This window comes from Chelonia mydas, chromosome 1, assembly GCF_015237465.2.
Source record: "Chelonia mydas isolate rCheMyd1 chromosome 1, rCheMyd1.pri.v2, whole genome shotgun sequence".
Classification (NCBI taxonomy): domain Eukaryota; kingdom Metazoa; phylum Chordata; order Testudines; family Cheloniidae; genus Chelonia; species Chelonia mydas.
Window position 1 is genome coordinate 339,165,831 of NC_057849.1, and position 21,946 is coordinate 339,187,776.

Below are 21,946 nucleotides of genomic sequence, written 5' to 3' on the forward strand. Positions count from 1 at the left end.
GCTGGGGAAGAAATGGAAAATCCAACTGCAGTGAAACTCTGGACTAATATGCTTGTCTCTGGGATGTGGCTGAATGGGTGATAGCTCCCCAGCGAGAGTCAGATCAGCCCCTGGCCATCAGCTGCAATTAACTGGAGCCAGGCTCTCTGGCCAGGAGTGGGTCTCAGTCCTTTTCCATTATCACTTCACTTCATTCAACCTTTCCTCACCGGCACGCTGCCCCCTCCCTCCCTGTTCATTACCACATTGCATCTGAACCAAGTCCAGAGACGAGCTGTGGGTGCATTAACTTGAAGAGCCTTATTGAAAGGGAGGTGAAGGGGAGAGAAGGAAGGGGGGAGGGGGGGAATAGGGAGGGACACAAGAGGAGACAGGGAGAGGGGAAGAGGAAACAGAAGGTGGAGAGCGTGGGAGGGAGAGGGGGGAGGGGAGTCCCACTTCTCAGGTGCTCCGAGAAAAAACAGAGCACAGAAATTAGTAATTTGCGGAGTGCATAGAACAACCATGAGGTAGATTGTGCAGATAAACGGTGGCTGCTTTGTTAAGTGTGTGGAGTGATGTGGTCTGTTGCTAAGGTTACCGCTTCCAAGGACAAGTTGAAATAATTCTTTACCTTTGTTCTGCGCTGGGTTGTCAATGTTGAAAAACCCATTCCACACGACTGTCAGCTCCACCGGCAGGCTGTTAATCTCCATCCCTTCATATGAATACTAAAAACAGGAGAGAAAAAACAAAACAACATCAGGCCCAACGCGGGGGCAGCCCCCACCACAAGCCCCAGACACTGGAAATGGCACCTTCACTTTCCCTCTCCACACACCACTGACTGCAGGGACTCCCACTGCTGAGCTCTCAGAGGGATGGTGACCGGCCATTCTCAGTGCAGGGAACTTCTCTCTCTCTCAATGTCTGATGTCCCTCAGGTGCTAGCAGTTATGGGAACGCCCTAGGAGTTAGGTGGATCTCTTAGGTGTGGCTTTCTGATTTTGCATGTATCTCTGAGGTGTGCTTTATAGGTGTTGGATTTATCTCTGAGGTGTACCTTATAGCTGTTGGGTGTATTTGCTATTGAGTGCATCTCTGAGGTTTGGTGTGCTTTCTTGTTGTTGCATATATCTTTGGGGTGTCCCATCCAGCTATTGGATGTATCTCTGAGGTATTGGGTATATCTCTGAGGTGTTGGGTGTATCTCTACGGCATTGGGTGTATCTCTGAGGTGCATCTGCATGGGGTTTGGTGCTGAAATCAGCATAATCCCACAAAAATTAACCATATATCAGCTAGAGAAGACTTATTCCCTTACAGCATCACAATCATTAGAACAGATTCAGACAATTTTAGGCAGATCAGAAAGACCAGCCTAACAACCAAGCACTCGTTTTACTGTATTTCACAGAACTGCCTGCTGGGCCACATCACTGGCATCTTATGTTTGCATGGCATCTTCCACCTCAAAGAGACAGAAAATATTTTACAAGCTGGGTGCAAAATGTAGCTACCTCTGGGGTGGAAGGTGGCAGCCGTTTAACAGTGCAGAGCAACACTACACAGCAGATCACGATAGGATGTGAAGAATGCTGTACTGAGCTGACACTGGAAGAGGGATTTTAAGAAGACTATGGTTACCAGGACTGGAATTCCGCTAGGCCACCAAGGCTAACATCCCTACTCTTGAGATAAGGCTCATAGGATTTTTAATGGATACAAGGGGTGAGAATATGATTTCCTATCTCATTTAAAAGACCACACCTCAGTGCCCCTTGACCACATGCTGTGTGATTTCTGTCCTGTTTATTCAGAAGGAAAACCACTAGTGACCGAGTCACCAAGGCCACAGTGCATGGCACCCTATGCTTCCCCACGGAGCTCCTCTCCCATCACCAGACTGCGGCAGCCCACCTGGAGGAAGGCAATCTGTGTAGAGAGCATGGTGTCAGTTCTTTCCTTGTTAATTAAAGTTAAACTCAGACTTTGTCTGGGGGTGCCTTGAAACTTGTAAACAAACCTAAAGTAATGGCTTGGTCACAGGGCTTAAATGAAGCCCTGATCCTACCCAGGGCTCTGAGATAGGAGTAAGGAGCTCCGCTCCTGACCCAGCTCTGCCCAGCACTCCCCTGGGAAAAAGCAGGCAAGCCTTCTTAACTGGCCTGCTGGCTCCTGATTGGTTACTGTCCCTTCCTAGCTCTTCTAGGCACTGAAGGGCTAAATTTTGTGGTGCCCAGGCCTGAGTAGGTTTTCCTAGGCAGAGGTGTGTCAGGGCACTGATGACTCTAGAGATCCCATCACATGGATCCACTTCTAATTAGCTGCTGAGAACTACGATTACAGCCCAAGGCACGTAGCCCAGATCCTCACATATCTAGGTGCCTAACTCCCAGTGATTACTTGTGGCTGTTCTTGAATCTCTGTAGTGCTGGTCCCTGGGCCTCCCCCTTTGGGTCCATGCTGCACTACTTTGTTGCTCCCACCGTTAAGGACTAGCCTGGTGCTGTGCCTTCCCAAAGTGGCAGGTAGCGGGTTATCATGCTCTTGGCCAGGCGTTGCAAGGAACTTTTACTGCTTTTGAGGGAGGCCTGTGAAGCAGAACCTGATGGTCAAACTGGGCTGAGCAGCAGCTTCCATGACTATGATGGTTCCAAAGCCTACTCTTAAGAGGAGGACAAGCTACTTTCAGGGATGAGAAAAGGGATTAAGAGCGGATCTGAACCTTCAACCCAAACGCAGTTGGGATCCTTTCCTGAGGTTTGAGTCACATTTGCTCCTTTCTTCCCTCAACCGTTATTTTATGCTGCTTCTCGCACTTCCTGCAAGACAGGAAGCAGAACTGCTGACAACCCACAAAGCACGGTGGTTTCCATGGAGACGGATCCTGGGGCGCTTATTCCAAAGTTTTGCTCAGTCCACACTTGGGCCAAACTCCCACTTGACGTCAATCGAGTTTGTCTAGGTACAGACTGAACACAAAGTTAGTCAGGCCCCAGGATTTGGCCCAGGGTATTTCTGGCCCAGTCCAAAGCACGGGAAAGGTGTGGAGACCCCACAAGACCACCCCCTCGCAGGAGATTCCCAGCCTGACTTCCAGACCAAAAGCCTGTGCGGAAGCAGGGCTCTGAACCTTTCGCAGGTGGGTTCACCCAGACCACTAACGGTCGCGTAACGGTCGTGTAAAAGGTCTGATGATTTCTGCCCATTACAGCAGAGTTAGTGCTAGTTACATGGTAATTTCTTTCTGAGCAAGCTGAACGCAATTAGCCTGTAATCTGCAGGAACCTGTGATTACGATTTAGTTGCAAAGTATTTATGGGTAAGAGCTGTATGGTTACCATGGAGGTAAAGAGCGCTCCCAGGGTAGCAGTGCCCTGTACTGTATAGCTGCACCCACCAATCTGCTCCGTATTAGCATTTTTATGACACTTCTCCGTGTCACTTGGAATAAACAGTGGGATAATGCAAAACAGTCTCTCCTCCAAACACTGATTTTCCACAGCGCACCCTTTCACCACAGCAAGGTCAGAACAGCCTGAGTGACAGGACTGCTGGACAGGGAAACTGAGGAGTGGATTCTCTGCACTTCTGTAGCATCTGCAGATCTCAAAGCACTTTACAAGCACCAGTTAATTAAAGCTGGCAACACCCTGTTGGACAGGTAGCTGCTAATGTCCCCATTTTACAGGGAACACTGAGGCACAGAGAGGTCAATGATTTGCCCCTGCTTGAATCAATGCCTTCTGTCCACATCGCTGTGTGGGGAGGTGCCCAGCCAGCTTCCAAAAGGAGCCTTCATCTTTACGAGACAGTGAAATGTGTCAATTTGTTCGGACTAAACCCTGAGCCTGCTGCTCTGTCTGAGGCTGCCTTTGCAGACACAATTGCCTAATGACAGAAAAGGACTTGCACCAGACTAATGAAGCCAGTCAGAGGGAGGGGAGGCTTATGCCTCAAGCCGCGAAGGCTGAAAGTGTATTGTTCACTGCATAGGATGGTTCTAGGGGGGCAGAACTGTCCTCTGCTGCTCCCTCACGCCAATGAGATGCCAGCTGGAGCTTTGTCAGCTGCCGCCGCTCCATTGTGAAACACACACCTCTGTCAGGGCCAGTCACTGTGAATGATCAGAAGCCTTCCTGGGCCGTATAGCACCAGGGGGCACTTTTAAACACAGGTATAGTCACATGAGTGACGAACAACATGCACCTTCCGCCTCAACAGATCATCTCCCTGTGCGTGCTGCGAGTTAGCGCTGCAGAACCAGGACAGTAGGGAACAACCAGATGGATCCCATCCTGTCTCACCTGGAGCCTTCCATCCACTGAGGATGTCAGTGCCAGCAGCAGGAAGCCAGCTGGCTTTTTAGATCTTGGGCTGTCTGCAGCACTGGAAGTTGCAGTGGGGGCAGGGTTGGACGGCATTTTTAATTTGTTAACTCAGCAGAGTTGATCTGCAACTGGAATCTGCTCAGAAGGAATAAACAATGGGATTCACAGATCTCTCTTGGCAACACTCCTTTGACTCTGCCAGTCTGCAACAGCTGAGGAACTGAGCCCAAGATTGCTAATCTTACTGTCACTGTCCTGTGTTTGAAGTCTGTTCTCGAGGGGGTAGATACCTTTTGGGACAAAGCAATTAATAGAGCAAAACAAAAACCACAACACTCTCGGTCCTGCTTTACTGGTTTGACTAGGAGTCACAAGCTCATTGAGGCCCCAGTCCAAAGCTCACTGGAGTCACTGGGAGTCCTTCCATTGGCCCTAAGAACATGCATCGAGTATGTTGGAGGGTAGAGTGAAGGGCCTTTCAGTCTCTGGGATCTGTGGTGGAGAGGAAAGATTCCTGTGGTTAGGAAAACTCAGAGCATCAGGGTTTGTGTCTGTATACTCTTTAGTGCAGCTTTCCCCAGGGTATTACACAGGGTCAGTCCTTCCCTTGCTATGCACAGGTGACTCCCATTGACATTCATGCATGCTGCTGCACACATGGAGCCCATGGAGATCGTCCTCTGCTAGATGGAGAACACCTGAAGAAGGCCCCTTGTAGGCCCAGACATTTGTTGGAAGCAATCCGGTGGGCCAATACAAAGGGGTTGTATTATCTGCAGGTAAGTGCCTGACAGAATTGGAGGTAGCACGGTGTTCCCAGCCGTTTTCCAGGCCTCTCTCACCTCCAGACACTATCACGGCCATGCCCTCTTCATGGGCACTTGGAGAGTGCAGCAGGTACACAGTGCTACTGCCTGCCCTCAGGGAACGTGTTACAACCACGCACCAGAGCCCTCCAGTTCATTTCCAGGTGCGTTCCAAGCGCTGCCTCTCATTGACAAGGGTTTGACTCTGACTATCTCAGCGACCACCTCTTTCTTTGCGCACAGAGGTTCAGCAGTAGGCCCGGGCACCACTAATGTCCCCCTTGAGCCCAATTTGGCATGAGCCTGATGGTGCAGTTCAGCTGGCAGACACTGGATTGGTATACGTGATGCATTCTCAGTGGAAGGCTCTGGAGTTTGCTCACAGCTCCCTGAGTCTGTCAACCTTCCATTTGCCAGGGGCAATTTGCCCCTGTAAGATCGATAACAGTAGCTGTGGGCTGCCAAAATTAAGAGTGGATGCAAATCTCAGCCTTCCGCCTCTAACAACCGGAGTCACAACCACAGGTCGAATGTGGGTGCAGAATGACAAGCACAAATTGTAGAGGCTCAAATTGCACCTGCAAAAGTGAGGCTGCCCTTTCACAAATGTAGATCAATGCTCACGAGCTGATGAAGGGCTGCCAGAGGAAGCCATTTGCAGAGCATAAGAAGTTTGATTGGTCCTACAAACTCCAGAAACCATATATATATTCTTTTCAGAGTAGTAGCTGTGTTAGTCTGTATTCGCAAAAAGAAAAGGAGTACTTGTGGCACCTTAGAGACTAACAAATTTATTTGAGCATATGCTCAAATCCATGATATGCCCTGCTCAAATAAATTTGTTAGTCTCTAAGGTGCCACAAGTACTCCTTTTCTTTTTGCATATATATTCCTGAGTACCATCTACTGGCTCTTTATCTACTATTTACATATACACAGATAGAGAGCACCTCTGTGACATATACCAAACAGCTTCTGGCCACAGTCCCTCTACCTAGCTTAAATCCTTAAGCCACAAGGCACTCTAAGCAGAGTGGCTGTTTGATGCAGGGATGGTTAAACTCTCTGATTATTGCTGTGTCTAGAGAGAGGCCGGGAGTAAAACAGTAAAATCAGGTCTACCGCTACATAACAGAACTTTACAAACATTAACTGTTTAATCCACAAAGCCCCTCTCATTTTCTAGATGTGGAAACCAAAGTGAAGAGACTTGCCCAAGGTTACACACACAAGCAGTGGCAGAGATGGGATGACAAATCAGGTGTTCCTGCTTCCTACCTCCAGACACCATTCACTAGCCCCCACTGCCTCTGTCGCTGAACTGTAAACAGAAAAACCACTCCAGCATTTGCAGCTAGGAAAGAGTGTGCCACAAACCAAAGTTGTTATGTAGTTCACCAAACGCAGTACATAAGAACAGCCATGCTGGGTCAGACCGAAGGTCCATCTAGCCCAGTATCCTGTCTTCTGACAGTGGCCAGTGCCAGGTGCTTCAGAGGGAATGAACAGAACAGAGCAATTTATCAAGTGATCCAGCCCTGCCATTCAGTCCCAGCTTCTGGCAGTCAGAGGTTTAGGAACACCCAGAGCATGGGGTTGCATCCCTGCCCATCTTGTCTAATAGCCATTGATGGACCCATCCTCCATGAACTTCTCTCATTCTTCTTTCAACCCACTTATACTTTTAGACTTCACAACATCCCCGGCAATGCAGACTGATTGTGCGTTGAGTGAAGAAGTCCTTCCTTTTGTTTGTTTTAAACCTGCTGCCTATTAATTTCATTGAATGACTCCTGGTTCTGGTGTTATGTGAAGGGGTAAATAACACTTCCTTGTTCATTTTCTCCACCCCAGGCATGATTTTAAGAACCTCTAACCTCTAACCCGCCTTCATCGTCTCTTTTCTAAACTGAACAGTCCCCGTCTTTTTACTCTCTCCTCTCATGGAAGCTGTTCCATCCCCCTCATCATTTTTGTTGCCCTTCTTTGTCTTTTCCAGGTCTAATACATCTTTTTTTGAGATGGGGTCAGCAGAACTCCTCCATGCAGTAATCAAGGTGTGGGCATAGCATGGATTTATATAGTGGCATTATGACTTTTTCATGAGATGCAACGTGGGGAGGTGTGTATATGGGGGGGAACAGGGCACAAATGGATCTTTAACAGGGTCCATATGTCACCCGTCTTGATTTAACATCTGTTTTCTGTGACGGCTTTACACATTCCTGTGTAAACCTAGACTGAGCCTGGAGCTATGAAACCTCGACAGATTCTGTGGGGATTTTATTACAAGTACCCTTAATTAAAAACCCAACATCAGTCTAGCAGACCTATGAGACTGCATATTTCCATAGAGCCAGGCACGTGCAGTTATGGGAACCAAACACCCAGCTTGCACGGAGAAAGATCAAAGGTCAAGATCACAGGACAAATCCCAGTTGTGACCAGCCTCACACCAGCACACCAATGCCATGAGGCCAAAGCGTTTCATCACCTCTCCACCCAAGGCTTGGCCTCCACAGGGAGCAGGAAACATCCCCAGGGAGGCTTCACTGTATTGCGATTTTAGTACCTGCTCTTGTGTCCCCTGAGTATGGTAAGAAAGAGGGAGGGTGGTCTTGTGACAAAGGCTCTGGGCTGAGATTCAAGAAACCTGTGTGTGGCTCTGCCACAGACTACCTGTGTGACCTTGAGCAAGTCATTTAGCCTGTCTCTGCCTCAGTTCCCCACCCATAAATCAGGGATAGTAACCCTTCTGTTCTCCCACCTTGGTCTGTCTGGTCTACGTAGATCCTAGCATCTAGCACAGTGGGGTCCTGATCTTGGCTGGGCCGTCTAGGTGCTACTTTAATACACACAAATAATAATTATTAATTCTGAATGATTATATGTGTGAGTGTCCAACCATGCCCATCTTTGATTTACACATAAGAGAGCAGTTCTAATGTCTCCTACAAACAGTATCACAATGTCTCCCACTCTCTCTCTCTCTCTCTCTGTGCCACCCAGTCAAACACTCCTGAGCTCATTAAACTCAAACGCAATAAGTTCCCATCAAGGCAGCTCATCTTCACCCAGTGCGGCACTACATAGAGGTTTCAAGCACACAGCGCTGAGGCTCACGTGTGCAGGGGTACGACGAGGAATAAGATGGAGCACTGGTAGGGAACTAACTGCCAAGGACCAGTCCATGAGGCTTGTGAGTGCTGGGGCCAGTCAGGGGCGGAAGATCAAACAGAGTGGGCGTGTGTACATAGATCTTAGGAGTTAGTGATGGCAAAGACCTTTCTGGTCCACTGTCCATCTCTCACCCACCTGCCAGCTGCCTGTGCATGATGCTTGCTGAGAGCTTTGGCCAGTCTAGCTTCAGATGACTGCAAGCAGCGGGGCTCCCACTGCTTCCCACGGGGGAGACTGTTCTGCACGCTAACAGATCTCACCGTTATGGCCATTCTTGCTGATAAGTTTTTTTTTCAACACTCCTCCTAAACACACCTTGCTTTCCTTTCATCCCGTCACTCTTGGGTCAGCCTGGCTGCAGCACACAGAATAAGAAGTGCAATATGTAATGGCAGGCGGGGTCTGTCTGGGTGATAATTGCATGCCTTGGGTGATGTGATGGAGCGCAAGGCCCAGGCTGAGAGGCTCAAACCACCTGACAAGAGCAATAATTGCCCTGAAATGCACTGCCTGGTGTGACTTATTGCAGTTATTAAATGAAATATTGCCATGAAGGCCAGAAACAAGGCAGAGCTGGACTCGGCATTCCAGTGCCAGAGGTGTGTATAGCATCACTGACAGCCTCTCAGAGAGGCTGATCCCCTCCCAGTGGCCTCAGGACATTTCTTCATTGAAGTTGGAACTATTTAGAAAAACTTCTCTATTCAAAATGAGAGGGCCTGATTCTGATCTCAGCTACCCCAGTGTAAATCCAGAGTAACTCCACAAGGCCAGCAGAGTTAGGGCCTATTCTGATCTCAGCTACCCCAGTGTAAATCCAGAGTAACTCCACAAGGCCAGCAGAGTTAGGGCCTATTCTGATCTCAGCTACCCCAGTGTAAATCCAGAGTAACTCCACAAGGCCAGCAGAGTTAGGGCCCAATTCTGATCTCAGGTACTCCAGTGTAAATCCTAAGCAGCTCCTATGACTTCAAGAGAGTTACTCCTAATTTACACCAACATAACTGAGATCAGAAATTGGGCCTAGCATTTCTTTTTCTGTGTTGAAGAGCTAGTGGGGCTGGGTAAGGACAGGGCTTATTGGGGGAAATAAGGGGTTTGGCTAAAGCATGCCGCACCCTGGCTGTTCTGGACTGGTGACCCCACCTGTAGAGGGACTGTTGTAGCAGGGTGCAGGTTAGATTAATCCCTGGGCCTGCTCTAGCTTGTGCCTGGGACCATGCTGGTTCCCAGAAGGCAAGAGAATCTGGGAGGCACAAGGGTGGACTAAAACCACCTCTTTTGGTCCTGTGTTGAGATCAGCTTGCCTGGAATGGAGAATCTAGCAGCACCGGCACAGGCAGATCCACTCCCTGTCCTGAAGAGCTCAGTTCCCAGGGGCTGATGGCTATGTAAGGAAACCCATCAGCACAAAGGGACACCCAGGGGCACCCTCATGGCACTCCCGGCAAGGAAGCCAAGGCCTGAAAGGGCCATGCAGATGGAATGTCATTTTCACCTGGAGAGGGGTCGCTGTAGACACACTGAGGGGGGCATGTGGGGGAAGCTTGCCCTGCTGCTCCCCATGCAAGGTATCTCAAGCTGCCCCCCCCCCCAAAATGGAGATACTCTAAGTCACTGGGCACATGTGAAAATTCTGACTTTCATCTCCGGGGCTGCCAGTCCAGCACCGGATTCACTGTATCTATATCCAGGCTGATACTGAACAATCTAATAGTGTCCCTGGGAATTCACGGCGTAGACTGGCTGGCTGCTTTCTCTCCCCACTACAGCTTTATGGCCAGCTATAAAGACCTTAACAGATCCCTATAATACTCCTCTTAACTTCCGGCTTTCACTCACATGAAAGGAAATGGAAGGTGTTTAATGGGCTCTTCATTTTTCAAACCACTAATTTCTGCGAAATCCTGAACTCAAGCGCTCCCCAGTAATGGAAGCAGGGGGACAAATAGGGGCTTTGATGAGGAAATGCTCATTTGTAACTGATCATAAAATGCAGTTAACAGCCTATAATCTTCAACATGCTGTTTAATGCAACAGAATACATAGTGTGGGATATTAACAGGCTCTGCCTGCGTTTGAGCACTGGAGCTGGGGTGAAGTGGCTGATGCCTGTAATTAGGCCTTTGAGTAATAAATTTCAAATAACAATAATAATGATAATACAGCAAAATCTATACATGAAATCACCCTGCCTGGGCAACCTCCTGCCTTGAAAGACCCCTTCCACACTCACACACACTGCTGGAAAACCAGCTCCAGTAAGAAACCACTTTTGGCTCTTAAGACGGGTTTTTCTCCCATGATCCTCACATTCACCCTGTAAGGCAGGGCAGAGTTAGTAATTCTGGGTCACAAAAAGGAAGGAAATTTAGGCAAAGTGACTTGCCCAGACTCACACAGTAAGTCACTGGCAGGGTGAAGTTGTGATTCTAACCATTCCACACCACTTCTCGCTCTGGGCCCTTTAACGCTCCCTGTTCTTTGTCTATCTGGGTTCTCATTTGGCCCCATCACAATGGTACTGACTGTGTTAATCTTGATTCTTTCCATTACTGTGCGAAATATGCTCGCTTTACAGCTGTTGCTTTGGATTTCAAGTTATGGCCCTTCTGAACAACTGTTTCATCTATTTGGATTCTCCTGCAGGACAAACTGAGCATGTCAGGATGCTCATGACTAGTGAGGAGTAGGGGACGAGGAGTTAGGACTGAGTTCAAGTCTTGGCACTGCCGTTCACCTGCTGGGTGACCTTGGGCAAGGCCTGTCAACTGTCTGTGTCTCAGTTTCCCCATTTGCAAACTGGAGATGATGATCCCTCCCTGATAGGGGGTTGTGAGGCTCAATTAACTAATTGAGCTAAACTAAAATTTGAGATAATTGGATAGAAGACACTGCAGAAGTGCTCTGGATTATAACACTAGGGTAATAACTTGGCATTGCGGTGAAATGGGAGGGGCTGGGAGACGTGGTAGGTTAGGACTGGAACCACAGGGGCAGATGCATGAGAGTTGAAGAGACCCGACAGAGCAGTGGACGGCACCCCCGCACTGCTACAGCAAGGGGCGCTGCGAATCAGGACTGAAGTGCACTGGCAGAGTAGTGTGCAGCACCCAGTACTGTAATGCCAAGGGGAGTAGAAGGACGGGATTGAAGTACTGGAATTTGCTCTGCGTGATGCCCCAGGACTCTAAAAGCAGCGGATATCATAGTAAAACCTAGCTTTGATGTCGCACTTTTCATCAATAGATCTCCAAGCACCTCACAACCTTTCATGGACTCCGCCTCACACCCCGCAGGGGAGCAGGGAAGTGCTATTAGCCCCCTGTTACAGAGGGAGAACTGAAGCAGAGAGGGTGGGCTTCACAAAGGTAGTCAGGGGCCACTGAAATCAATGGGAAATAGGAGCCTAACTACCTCTGGGAATCTGGGCCTAAGTGACTTGCCCTGGGCCACACAGGAAGCCTCTGGCAGAACACAGAACGGAACCCAGGTCTCTTAAGTCTTTGGCTAAGGTCCGAATGACTGGACTGAGTCGGGGAGGGCTGTGCGGGGAGCCCAGCACTGGCCTGGCAGGGGGGTCAAAGTGCAACAGCAGTTGTGCGAGGCAGCCTGAGCAGCTTCGTCCCAGCACTTCCCTCATGTCCCCACGATCTCCAGCAAGGCCAAGGGGGCTGTGAAGCGTGGCTCCCACTCCTGGGAATGAGGGTGAGGTGCGCGCTGTGGTGTCGGAGAGGGGCCCATCTGCAGCGGTACGTGTGGGGCTGATCAGGGGGCAGCTTGTTCCCTGCAGTAAACCCAGGATGGAAACTAGGAATTGGTCACCTTCCTTCGGGGTTCCCACCAGACCAATGCTGCGGGGCTCTTTCCCCTCACCCCACCCCCACCCTGCAAAGGGCCCGCCCGCAGGACTCCCTCACCGAGGTGTTCTGGCACTGCACGCTGGAGCTGTTAAACCTCAGGGCGGGAACCCGCTGCTCGTTGCCCTGGATATTCAGGATACACTCATAGCCCCGCTGCCCCGACTGCGGCTGAGGCAGGTTCTTGGCTTTCAGGGTGATTGGCTTGATCACTTCCACGGGCACCAGGATCTTGTCTGCCTGGAGCAACTGAGGACAGTCCTGGGGGGAGAGGAGAAAACATGCCAAGCCAGTTAGTCGGAGTTCCATGCCCCACACTGAGTCCCCCTGTGTTCTAGATAGAGCACCCCTCCCAATACCCCCTCACTCCGCCCCCCACACACACTGCAGGCTTGGCCTGTGAGGACTGGAAGAAGCTCCCTATGGAACTCCTTGGTGCCTGAGCCTTAATCAACTCGTGGGAAGCTTCTATAAAGATTCCCTCTCTGCTGGGACTCAGCACTGCTCCACCGCCAAGGCACTGAAAGAGGAAGAGTCTGGGTGAAGGCACAAAGCACCTGCCACCCTCAACAGCCAACGAACACTCAGTAGAAAAGCTGGTTCCAGCTAGACATGGGATCATGCCGCAAAATGTAAGTGCCTTAAATTTTGGGGGTGTTGAGATCGGGGGTTCAGGCTTCACCTACCACAAGGGGCGGGAAGAATAATGGACGAATCAAAAGCCTGGATCCAAATATCCTGAAACGTTGGGAAAGATCAGCTTGGAAGGGAATCTGATGGCTCAGGCCCATCTAGGAGGCTCTGTCCTGAGCTAGTCAAGTAGAGCAGCCCCCAACAGATGGGCTGCCCCTGCCTTTCAGAAGGGGAAGGAATATAAGCCTCGGAGAGCCTTTGGGGACATTGGGAAGGCAGTTTGGATCAAAGGGGCTCTGTGAGCACAAGACCTGCTCTACACACACACAAGGAAGTAACGGTGTGCAATTAAACTGATGTAGCTAACCCAGTACAACTCTGCATGTGAGCACTTTACTTGAGTTTAAACCTTAGCATCGCCAGCTAAACCAAAATAAGTCAGGTTTAACACCCATGCAGAGTTTTAAACCTCAGCTTTAGACCAGTTATCTACATCTGTTTAACTTCACACTTTTAGTTAACAACTTGTGTATGCAGACAAGGCCTGAGAGATTATCATCAGGGATCTCTCACTGCACAGCCCCCAATCTTTCACACCGCCTGCCCTCTGCCAGGATCAGAGCACCGTAGGACAGAGTCTGCTACATCAAGCACGCCATGCAAGCCGTTTCACTTTGTCTTGCTTGTTCACACAAAAAGCACCCGCGAATACTCCTTAGCCGGTTACAATCTATACGGGCAAATGCAGGTGAACCATTTATGTCCCTAGGCTATTGTGTAGGTTGCATGTAGGGGGCGTGGGAGGGGGAGGTTGAGGAGAATGACTGATGTAGGAGTGGGGAGGACACTGGAAGGCTTGAGAGTGGGATTTATGGCTTGAGAGAGTCTGGGAACTTGTTTCTGCAGGTGCTGGGAGTATTTTACGGAGTCAAATATCTAAGGAAGATGGAGGAATTGATTCGACGTGTAACATCCGCACTTATATCAGCTAGGAATAGAAAGACAAGGGGCATCAATTATCACACTGCAGAGTGTGAGCTGATTTGCTACTGGGGTCAGGAAGATATCCCAGCCACACCCACCACATGGGATAAGTTAGATGCGTTAAGGTGGGGGGGGGTGTTCACCCCTGACCCTGAAGCATCTACAATTGGCCACTGTCTGAGTAGGGACACTGGACCACATAGTCCATTGATCCGTCCTGGCATTGCCACCTGTATGCACCTACATCTACACTATGTTACTGAGAGCCCCAGAAAAGCTGCTGCCAAGAGATGAAGTGATGCATGTCTGCCAGGCACCCCCAAGACGGCCAGCACAGCCGAGGAGAGGCTGGACGTGACCACCGGGGGAGCGGCCTCCCTCAGACGAGCGCCTAGTGAGCCACAGCCCGGTTCTGAAGTTGCCTGCCCCTGGCAGAAACTGCCCTCCCTCCAGGCAAGCCCCCTCCCACCTTTGCGGAGTTGCCCCTGGGGATACAAGGGTGAATCCATCCAGGGAAAGCAATGGCACTGTTAAGAGTAATGGATTCTCGATGCGAGAACAGCCGCTCTGCCTTCAACGAGGCCGTGCCACAGCCAAGTTCCATACGGGCTTGAATGCACTTAGCACCGTGGCTGGGCTGGGACAACTTCCCCTAGGCATCCCTGAGAGGAATGCATCCAGCCCAGCCTTGAACAAAAGGCCACTCTGGCATCACTAAGGGGCTATACTGTTGCCTTTGCTAACTGGAGGAGGATTTTCTCAGTATTACGGCTCCATGCCACCATCACCGGAGCCTCCAAAGCAGGTAGCAGCTCACCTCAGGCCTGGCCCAAGGGTTAAACTGCGACTCAGTGGGAGTGAGGCAGAGTCCAGCCCAGTGTTATAGAGATCAACTGGAAGGCAGACAGCTGTAGGGGCAAGTAGAATAAAAACGGGGAGGCTCCCAGAGTGAGCGGGCCCCAGTCTTGACTCAGTTTTGCAGAGACTTGGGGATGAAGATATCTGTTCATTTGGACCTGCGTGGGGTTCACTACAGTTACAAATCCAAAATCTCAAATGGAAAAGCCATCAGAATCCATGAGGGCCACCACGTTTCTGGTGAGAATCATTCGGCCTTGTACATTTCTCATGGTCTCAAAGCAAGTTCCCACAGCAGGCCCCAGGTTTGCTCGAAAGCAGGTGCCCACTCAGCGATCTCATCAGTGAACATGGTGTCTGAGTTTAAACTCTGTAATGGAACCAGGCCCCAGGCGCGCGCTGCACCACTTCCAATTTGATTGCTCGCTATGTTGCTTGGCTTTCATTGCACAGGGGGCCTGCTTCCAAAGGCAACTGAAAGCCCCGGTTTTCTCCTTACCTCAGTAGGGGCTAGGCACTCCAGCCAGGGTCACCTGTGGCGAAGCTTCCCATAGAACACAACCCAAAATCACCCCCCTGCTCCCGCACCGCCCAGAAACGTCTTCTGCCTCCAGCTACAGGGCCGCAAGTGGGGACACATTTACACAGCAAATCCTTGGGGCAGAAAGGTGGGCAACCCTATCTGTCACTGGGGCAGGGGATTCTCTTGACATACATCAAATATAAAGGCCTAAGAACCAGGTGGGAGGTTGAGCGGGGAAGATATTACCTGGGAGTCACTCCAAGCCCCAAAGACTGGATTTTCTTGTTTCCCTTTATCCCTGTCCCACCCACCCACCTGCCCCCCGCGACCAACCGCTCCCCACAAGCACCATAACCCTTTCTGATAACACTCGTTTCGAGTTCATTAACAAGCGGTGGTTGCAGAAGTCCCAATAAAAGACTCGTTTGCATATAAAAAGGTTTGCGGCTCTGTTAGGAAGTTCATTATAGATAATTGGAGAGGCGAGCGCCATAAAGAGGAAATTCTCACAATGTGGCTTTATCTGATTGACCTAATGTTCTTTCTAATTGAAATTTTAAAAGACAATTTCTTTGGATGATGTACAATACAAACCCATGGCACTCAGTCCTGGCCCCGGGTTCGAATCTGCATCCAACACTTATTTCATACGAAGTGTGAGGAGGAACTAGCTAAATAACCCTGATCCCAAAGACACTCTGCGGTAATTAGCTATGGGTTTTTGCTCAGGCCTGTACCTTTACAGGTAAGAAGTCTGCCTGCTAGCAGCAGGAGGATTCAAGAGTGTGAGACGCACACTATCATGGACTCTACATTTGTTCTTCCTTTGTTGTTTTCCTTAATCTGAAATACATGTCACCTAGGCTGAAAAAGCACCTCTTGCCCTTTGTGTACAGAAACCACAACAGACCCACCCTGAGTGACTGAAGCATGTAAGGGCCTGATCCCACTATCGCTGATTAGTAATTAATGGGAGTCTTTCCACTGACTCCAATGGGAGTTGGATCAGATTCCAAGAGAACAAGAAAACTAATCTCATTTATACAAGGCATGCATTACAGAGTGGATCCTTGATAATTTATTTAACTTGTGTAGTTTAATTCTATCATTTCATGTAACTCTTTATATTAAGCTAATAAGCACACACTCAAAGCTTGTAATTCGCCCTGTTGGCACAGACACCCACTGCAAATGGCTGAATTTTGCCAGTTAGCCAGTCAGTGAACAGAGAATAAAAACAACCAAGGATGCTATAGCATGAAATGGACTCCTCATTTTGCCAGTGGTAGTTTAGTTTTCACTATTTATAAATCCTTGTAGTATGCTCTATAGCTTCAGAAATAAAGTCTTATATAAGAACAGATATATTGGATCAGACCAATAGTCCCTCTAGCCCAGTATCCTGTCTTCTGACAGTGGCCAATGCTAGGTGCTTCAGAGGGAATGAACAGAACAGGGCAATTTCAAGTGATCCATCCCCTGACATCCAGTCCCAGCTTCTGGCAGTCAGAGGTTTAGGGACACCCACAGCATAGGGTTGCATTTCAGACCATCTTGGCTAATAGCCATTGATGGACAAATCCTCCTGGAACTTCTCTTAATTCTTTTTTGATCCCTGTTATACTTTTGGCCTTCACATCTCCTGACAAAAATTCCACAGGTTGACTGTGCGTTGTGTGAAGAAGTAATTCCTTAAGTTTGTTTTAAATCTGCTGGCTGTTAATTTCACCAGGTGAGTCGTAGTTTTTGTGTTATGTGAAGGGATAAATAACACGTCCCTATCCACTTTCTCCACCCCAGGCGTGATTGTAGAGACCTCCACTATATCCCGCCCAGTCATCTCTTTTCTAAATTCAACAGCCCCTGTCTTTTTAATCTCCCCTCATATGGAAGCTCCTCCATTTCATGCTCCTAATCATTTTCATTGCTCTTATCTGCACCTTTTCCAATTCTAATCTATCTTTTTTGAGATGGGGTGTCCAGAACTGCACGTAGTATGCAAGATGTGGGCGTACCCTGGATTTATATACTGGCTTTATGATATTTTCTGTTTTATTGTCTATCATTTTCCTAATGGTTCCTAACATTCTGTTCAATTTTTTGACTGCCGCTGCACACTGAGTGGATGTTTTCAGAGAACTATCCATAAGGACTCCAATAGCTCTTTCTTAAGTGGTAATAGCTAATTTGCCCCTAATGTTATATGTATAGTGGGGATTATGTTTTTCAGTGTGCATTACTTTGCATTTATCAACACTGAATTTCATCTGCCATTTTGTCACCCAGCCACCCAGTTTAGTGAGATCCCTTTGTAGCTCTTCGCAGTCAGCTTGGACTTAACTATCTTGAGTAATTTTTTTCATCCACAAACTTTGCCACCTCACTGTTCACCCCCTTTTCCAGATCATTTATGAATATGTTGAACCGCACAGCTCACACTATTTACCTCTCTCCATTCTGAAAACTGATCATTTATTCCTACCTTTTGTTTCCTATCTTTTAACCAGTTATTGATCCACGAGAGGACCTTCCTTCTTGTCCCATGACTGCTTAGTTTGCTTAAGAACCTTTGGCGAAGGACATTGTCAAAGGCGTTCTGAAAGTCCAAGTACACTGTATCCATTGGATCCCCCGGTCCATAAGTCTTGGCAATATGAGACTTCTATCTATCTATCTGCTAATACGGGCCTCACCACTATAGTATCTAAATGACCCCTCTACAGGAACTTCAATTAAAACTTTGCTGAGAGGTGGAGGGAGATCTTCAAAGCTGTACTGTGCAGAACATGGTTAATGAATGTTGTGCCAGTGGAAAGGGCTGGATTGACAGTCCTGAAAACAGATGTCTTTTACTCACAGAACAACTACAGTACGGAGATACTATGGTGATGGGCACAGGATAGATTGATAGAGAGGGATTTTTGCCATTGATTTCAGTGGAACTAGGATTTCACAGAGAGAGAGAGAGAGAGAGAGAGAGATACCAACGGCTGGATGGGCCATATTCACTGATCTGCCCTCTCCAGTACTGGGGTTACAACAGTACCAATGGTGCTGTGGAACCGGGCCCATGCTCAGAAGGGGCCCTGCCCCCCTGCGCCACCCCAAGGCCCTACCCCTGCTCAGCCTCTTCCCCCGAGGCTTCACTTGTCCCTTTCTGCCCCCTCCCCCCTTTGCCCCCCTGCCCCCTCATGCGAGTGGTGGTGGGAGCCTCGGGGGGGCCGGGGGGGGGGGGGAAAGAGGCCAAGCGGGGACGGGGCCTCAGAGCAGAGCAAGGGCGGAGCCTTGGGGAGAAGAGCCCAAGCAGGGACATGGCCTCAGTATGGAGTGTGGGCGGAGGAGGGAGTGGGGCCATGGTCTGGGCACTGGGACCCACAAAAGATGAATCCAGCCCTGCCCCTCTCACCCTTAAAGGTCAGGACTGTGATCCCTCTCATCCCTCCAGGTCAGGACTGAGATAGTGGGAAGGCAGAGCAGGGGAAGTTTTCCTTGTATTGATCCACAATACAGGTACTGCATGGGAAAACACAAGGCTTCAGTCTGTAAGACTTGCAATCTGGCACCTTTAGACTCCTTTAAAAACACACAGCCACTCTCCCCAAAAAATCCCAGTGGAATAAACCAGTGCGCTTGGGTGAAGCAATAAGCAAGCCATCTCTGTACACGGGGCAGGTGGACACTGTTGATTTACAGGGCAAACTATGCTTACATTATTACACCACTAATTCTTATTGTTGTAAAATTAAATTTAAAATTTACAGGAAGAGTATCGGGGAACGTTATTAGGTTATAAAGTGGAATCAGGTCAATGCTTTGCCAGCAAGATTCCAGGCTTCATAAATGTCTGGATATACAGCCTCCAAATTTACATCGGCACTGGCAGCAATCAAACTGGCTACGAAAAGCTCAAGTGGCCAAAGAATTTTTTAATGCACCGTATATTTTAACTATATTTCTGAAGTTTATCTTGCCATTAGAGTGACTGAGGGTGAACAAAAGTAATAATATATAAAGAAAATGCCCACAACGTTAAAGGCAGCTGATGAGGAGAAGGCAGTGGGATTTATAGAAAGTGTAAACATCTGCAGAAATAATAACAGAATAATTGAGGACTGGCATAACTGTGGCGACCAGCAACTTGATCTTAGTTAAGTGTCTGTCAGGGATTCCATTACAAAGACCAGCTCTGTGTCTTTAGACATTGAATGTGAGTTTAGAGCTCGGGAAAGGTGCCTGCTTGACAGCCCTGGAGACTAGTCCTTTATCCACAGAATAAGTACTTGCCTAGTGCTGGCTTTGTCTATTGTGTTCTAGCACTATGTGTCAATTGTGACCTGGAAGGACTACAACACCAGGCGCTTCGAGACCGGGGTGGAAAGAAAGAAAGAAAGAAAGAAAGAAAGAAAGAAAGAAAGAAAGAAAGAAAGAAAGAAAGAAAGAAAAGATAAATTCAGGCTTCATAGGCCATTGTTTGGCCTTTGTATTATGACTGCCATAGAGGTGCGATGATATATGATGATGGTTGCAGTGATGTGGGCCCCCATGCACCAGGAACTAGATTACGCCAACTTCATTGTGCCAAGCACAATGGGACTCTGATTCTTGACTGGGGTTCCAAGATGCTACTGAAATACTAATAATAGGGTCTTCTATTGATTAAAAATACAAGAGCCCCTGAATGAGCTGGCGTCTGTCACAATCACAACTGAAGATGGGATGAAGCACTTTCCAAAGGCCGGGGTCTGGTCTGAACTCCCCATTCAACTGGGCTTTCACTGGCATCCTGGAAGCAAGCAATGTAAACCACAGTGGGTTGACACAAAGAGGAAGGTTTGGGAGGAGATGGCAGAGGTGAATCTGAATTAGAGAGGTCTGGGAAACTTTTTTCCCATCCTGCAAATATTTGAGAGTTCAACATCTCCCCATCTTGAATTATGATGAAAAGCCAAAATCTCCAAAATATTAATGAATTGAAAGAGTGATTTTTTTTGCCCCATGTTGAGAAAAACATTTTATTTCAAAACATTTTGTTTCAAATTTGACCTTTTCTTCTTTTTTAAACCCTTTTTTCACTCTCACTAGGTTAATTTTCAAAATGAGAAGTTGTTTAGAACCAGAAAACCGGAAAAAGTCTAAATACAACATTTTAAAACTTTTTTTCTCAATTTTTTTCTCAAGTCAGGAAATTCTTCAACAGGAGCCTGTTTCGTGAACATGTGCAGTAGAGACTTGTTAGAGCGTCACAGCTAAAAACTCTGGTGACTCCATCACCACTGAACATGCTCCAGCCCAGGGCAAATGGGCTGAGCAGAACTTTCCCTGCAATTGCAGCTCCAGACTCCTGTGGGCTGGGTTGGGGCCAGGTGATGAAACTGTCTCATCTGTGCTCTCAGAGATACCTCTCTGGTGCCCAGGCAGTGTGGAGGAGGATAGGGCAGAATGGGTCTAGCTTTGGGGAAATTGGTAGAAGGGTCTGTGCCCGCTAGAGAACCCTCCCCACCAGAGTCTGGAATTGAACTCAAAATTCTCACGTCTCAATGTTCCTCAGTTTTTAGCTAATATCTGTGAAATACGCTAGCAAAGCATCTCATCCCCTCTCATGCCGGTTCACATAGAGGATTTATAGATTTTAAGGCCAGAAGGGACCATTGCGATCATCTAGTCTGACCTCCTGCATAACACAGACCACAGGAAATCCCTCAAGTGATTCCTGCTTCAAGTCCAACAGCTGTGGCTGAATTAAAGCATATATTTAAGAAAAATATCCAATCTTGATTTTAAAATTTCCAGTGATGGAAACCTTGGTAAGTCGCTTCAGTGGTTAATTACCCAGACTCTTGTGCATCTTATTCAAGTCTGAATTTATCTAGCTACAACTTCCAGCCAATGGATCTTGTTTCACTTTTGTCTGTATGTTTTTGTTCCCCCGTGTAGGTTCCCCATGTAATTAAGTCACCCTTTAACTTTTCGTTGTTAAGATAAATAGACTTAACTCCTTGAGTCTATCACTATAAGGCATTGTAACAGGCAGCTTGGAGGGCCGGACAGTATGAGGTTAGAGTGTGTGGGGCTCTCAGCCCCCTGTTTGGTTGAGGAGCCTCAGTCTTTGAGGACGGGGGTGGGGTGGGTGGACCTCGGCCCTCCCTCTCCACTGGGTCCCAGTCCAGGGCCCTCTGTATGTCAACCCCTGAATGGGGGAGGGCGGCTCCCAGCAGGGAGTCAAAATCTGCTGCCCTGAGCTACTTTCTACCAGTCTGTTCAGTTTGCGGTGTGGTCCCTCTAGTCCAGTCTGCTGGGCGGCTTGCTTCCCGTAGGGTCCCATCTTGGGCATTGCCTTGCCACGGTGCCAGGCTCCTTTGGGGGGGCACCCACAGGTTGTCGAGGACGAGCCCCGCAATGTCTCTGGGGTTCGCTCACTCAGTTAGGTCAGGAGCTGGAGGCGCCTAGGTCTCCTTCGCACTTTCCCTGGCCTGGGGAGACAGTGTTCACTCCCTGTTGGCTGCCTTGGCTGGCTGGCTAATGCTCCTTCCCCTCAGGTAGGGAGGCAGCTAGCTCCTGCCTCTGCGCCAGTTAGCCCCAAACTGAGGCAGGTTCTCTCCTTTTGTTCCCCCTCCAGGCCTGGCATTGGCTGTGGGTATAATGGGGCAGGGCTAGCTGGGCCCAGAGGCTCTCTTTAACCTCTGCTGTGCTGGCTGGCAGTTTCTCTCCTTCATCACAGGCCTGTTTTCTTAATCATTCTTGTGGTTCTTCTCTGAACCTTCTCCAATTTTTCAGCATCCTTCCTGAGGC

The 21,946-nt window shown here is 48.7% G+C and overlaps 1 protein-coding gene across 1 annotated transcript in view; it reads right to left on the reverse strand.

Annotated features, from left to right (window-relative positions):
- The window catches only part of PLXNA4 (plexin A4), a 582,073-nt gene that overhangs the window by 123,418 nt on the left and 436,709 nt on the right, over window positions 1-21,946 (reverse strand). The window contains exons 9-10 of the mRNA XM_037889370.2: window positions 12,220-12,420; window positions 614-710 (exon numbers count right to left, since the gene is read on the reverse strand). Coding sequence (XP_037745298.1) covers window positions 614-710; window positions 12,220-12,420 — 298 coding nt within the window. The remainder of the gene's footprint in view (window positions 1-613; window positions 711-12,219; window positions 12,421-21,946) is intronic.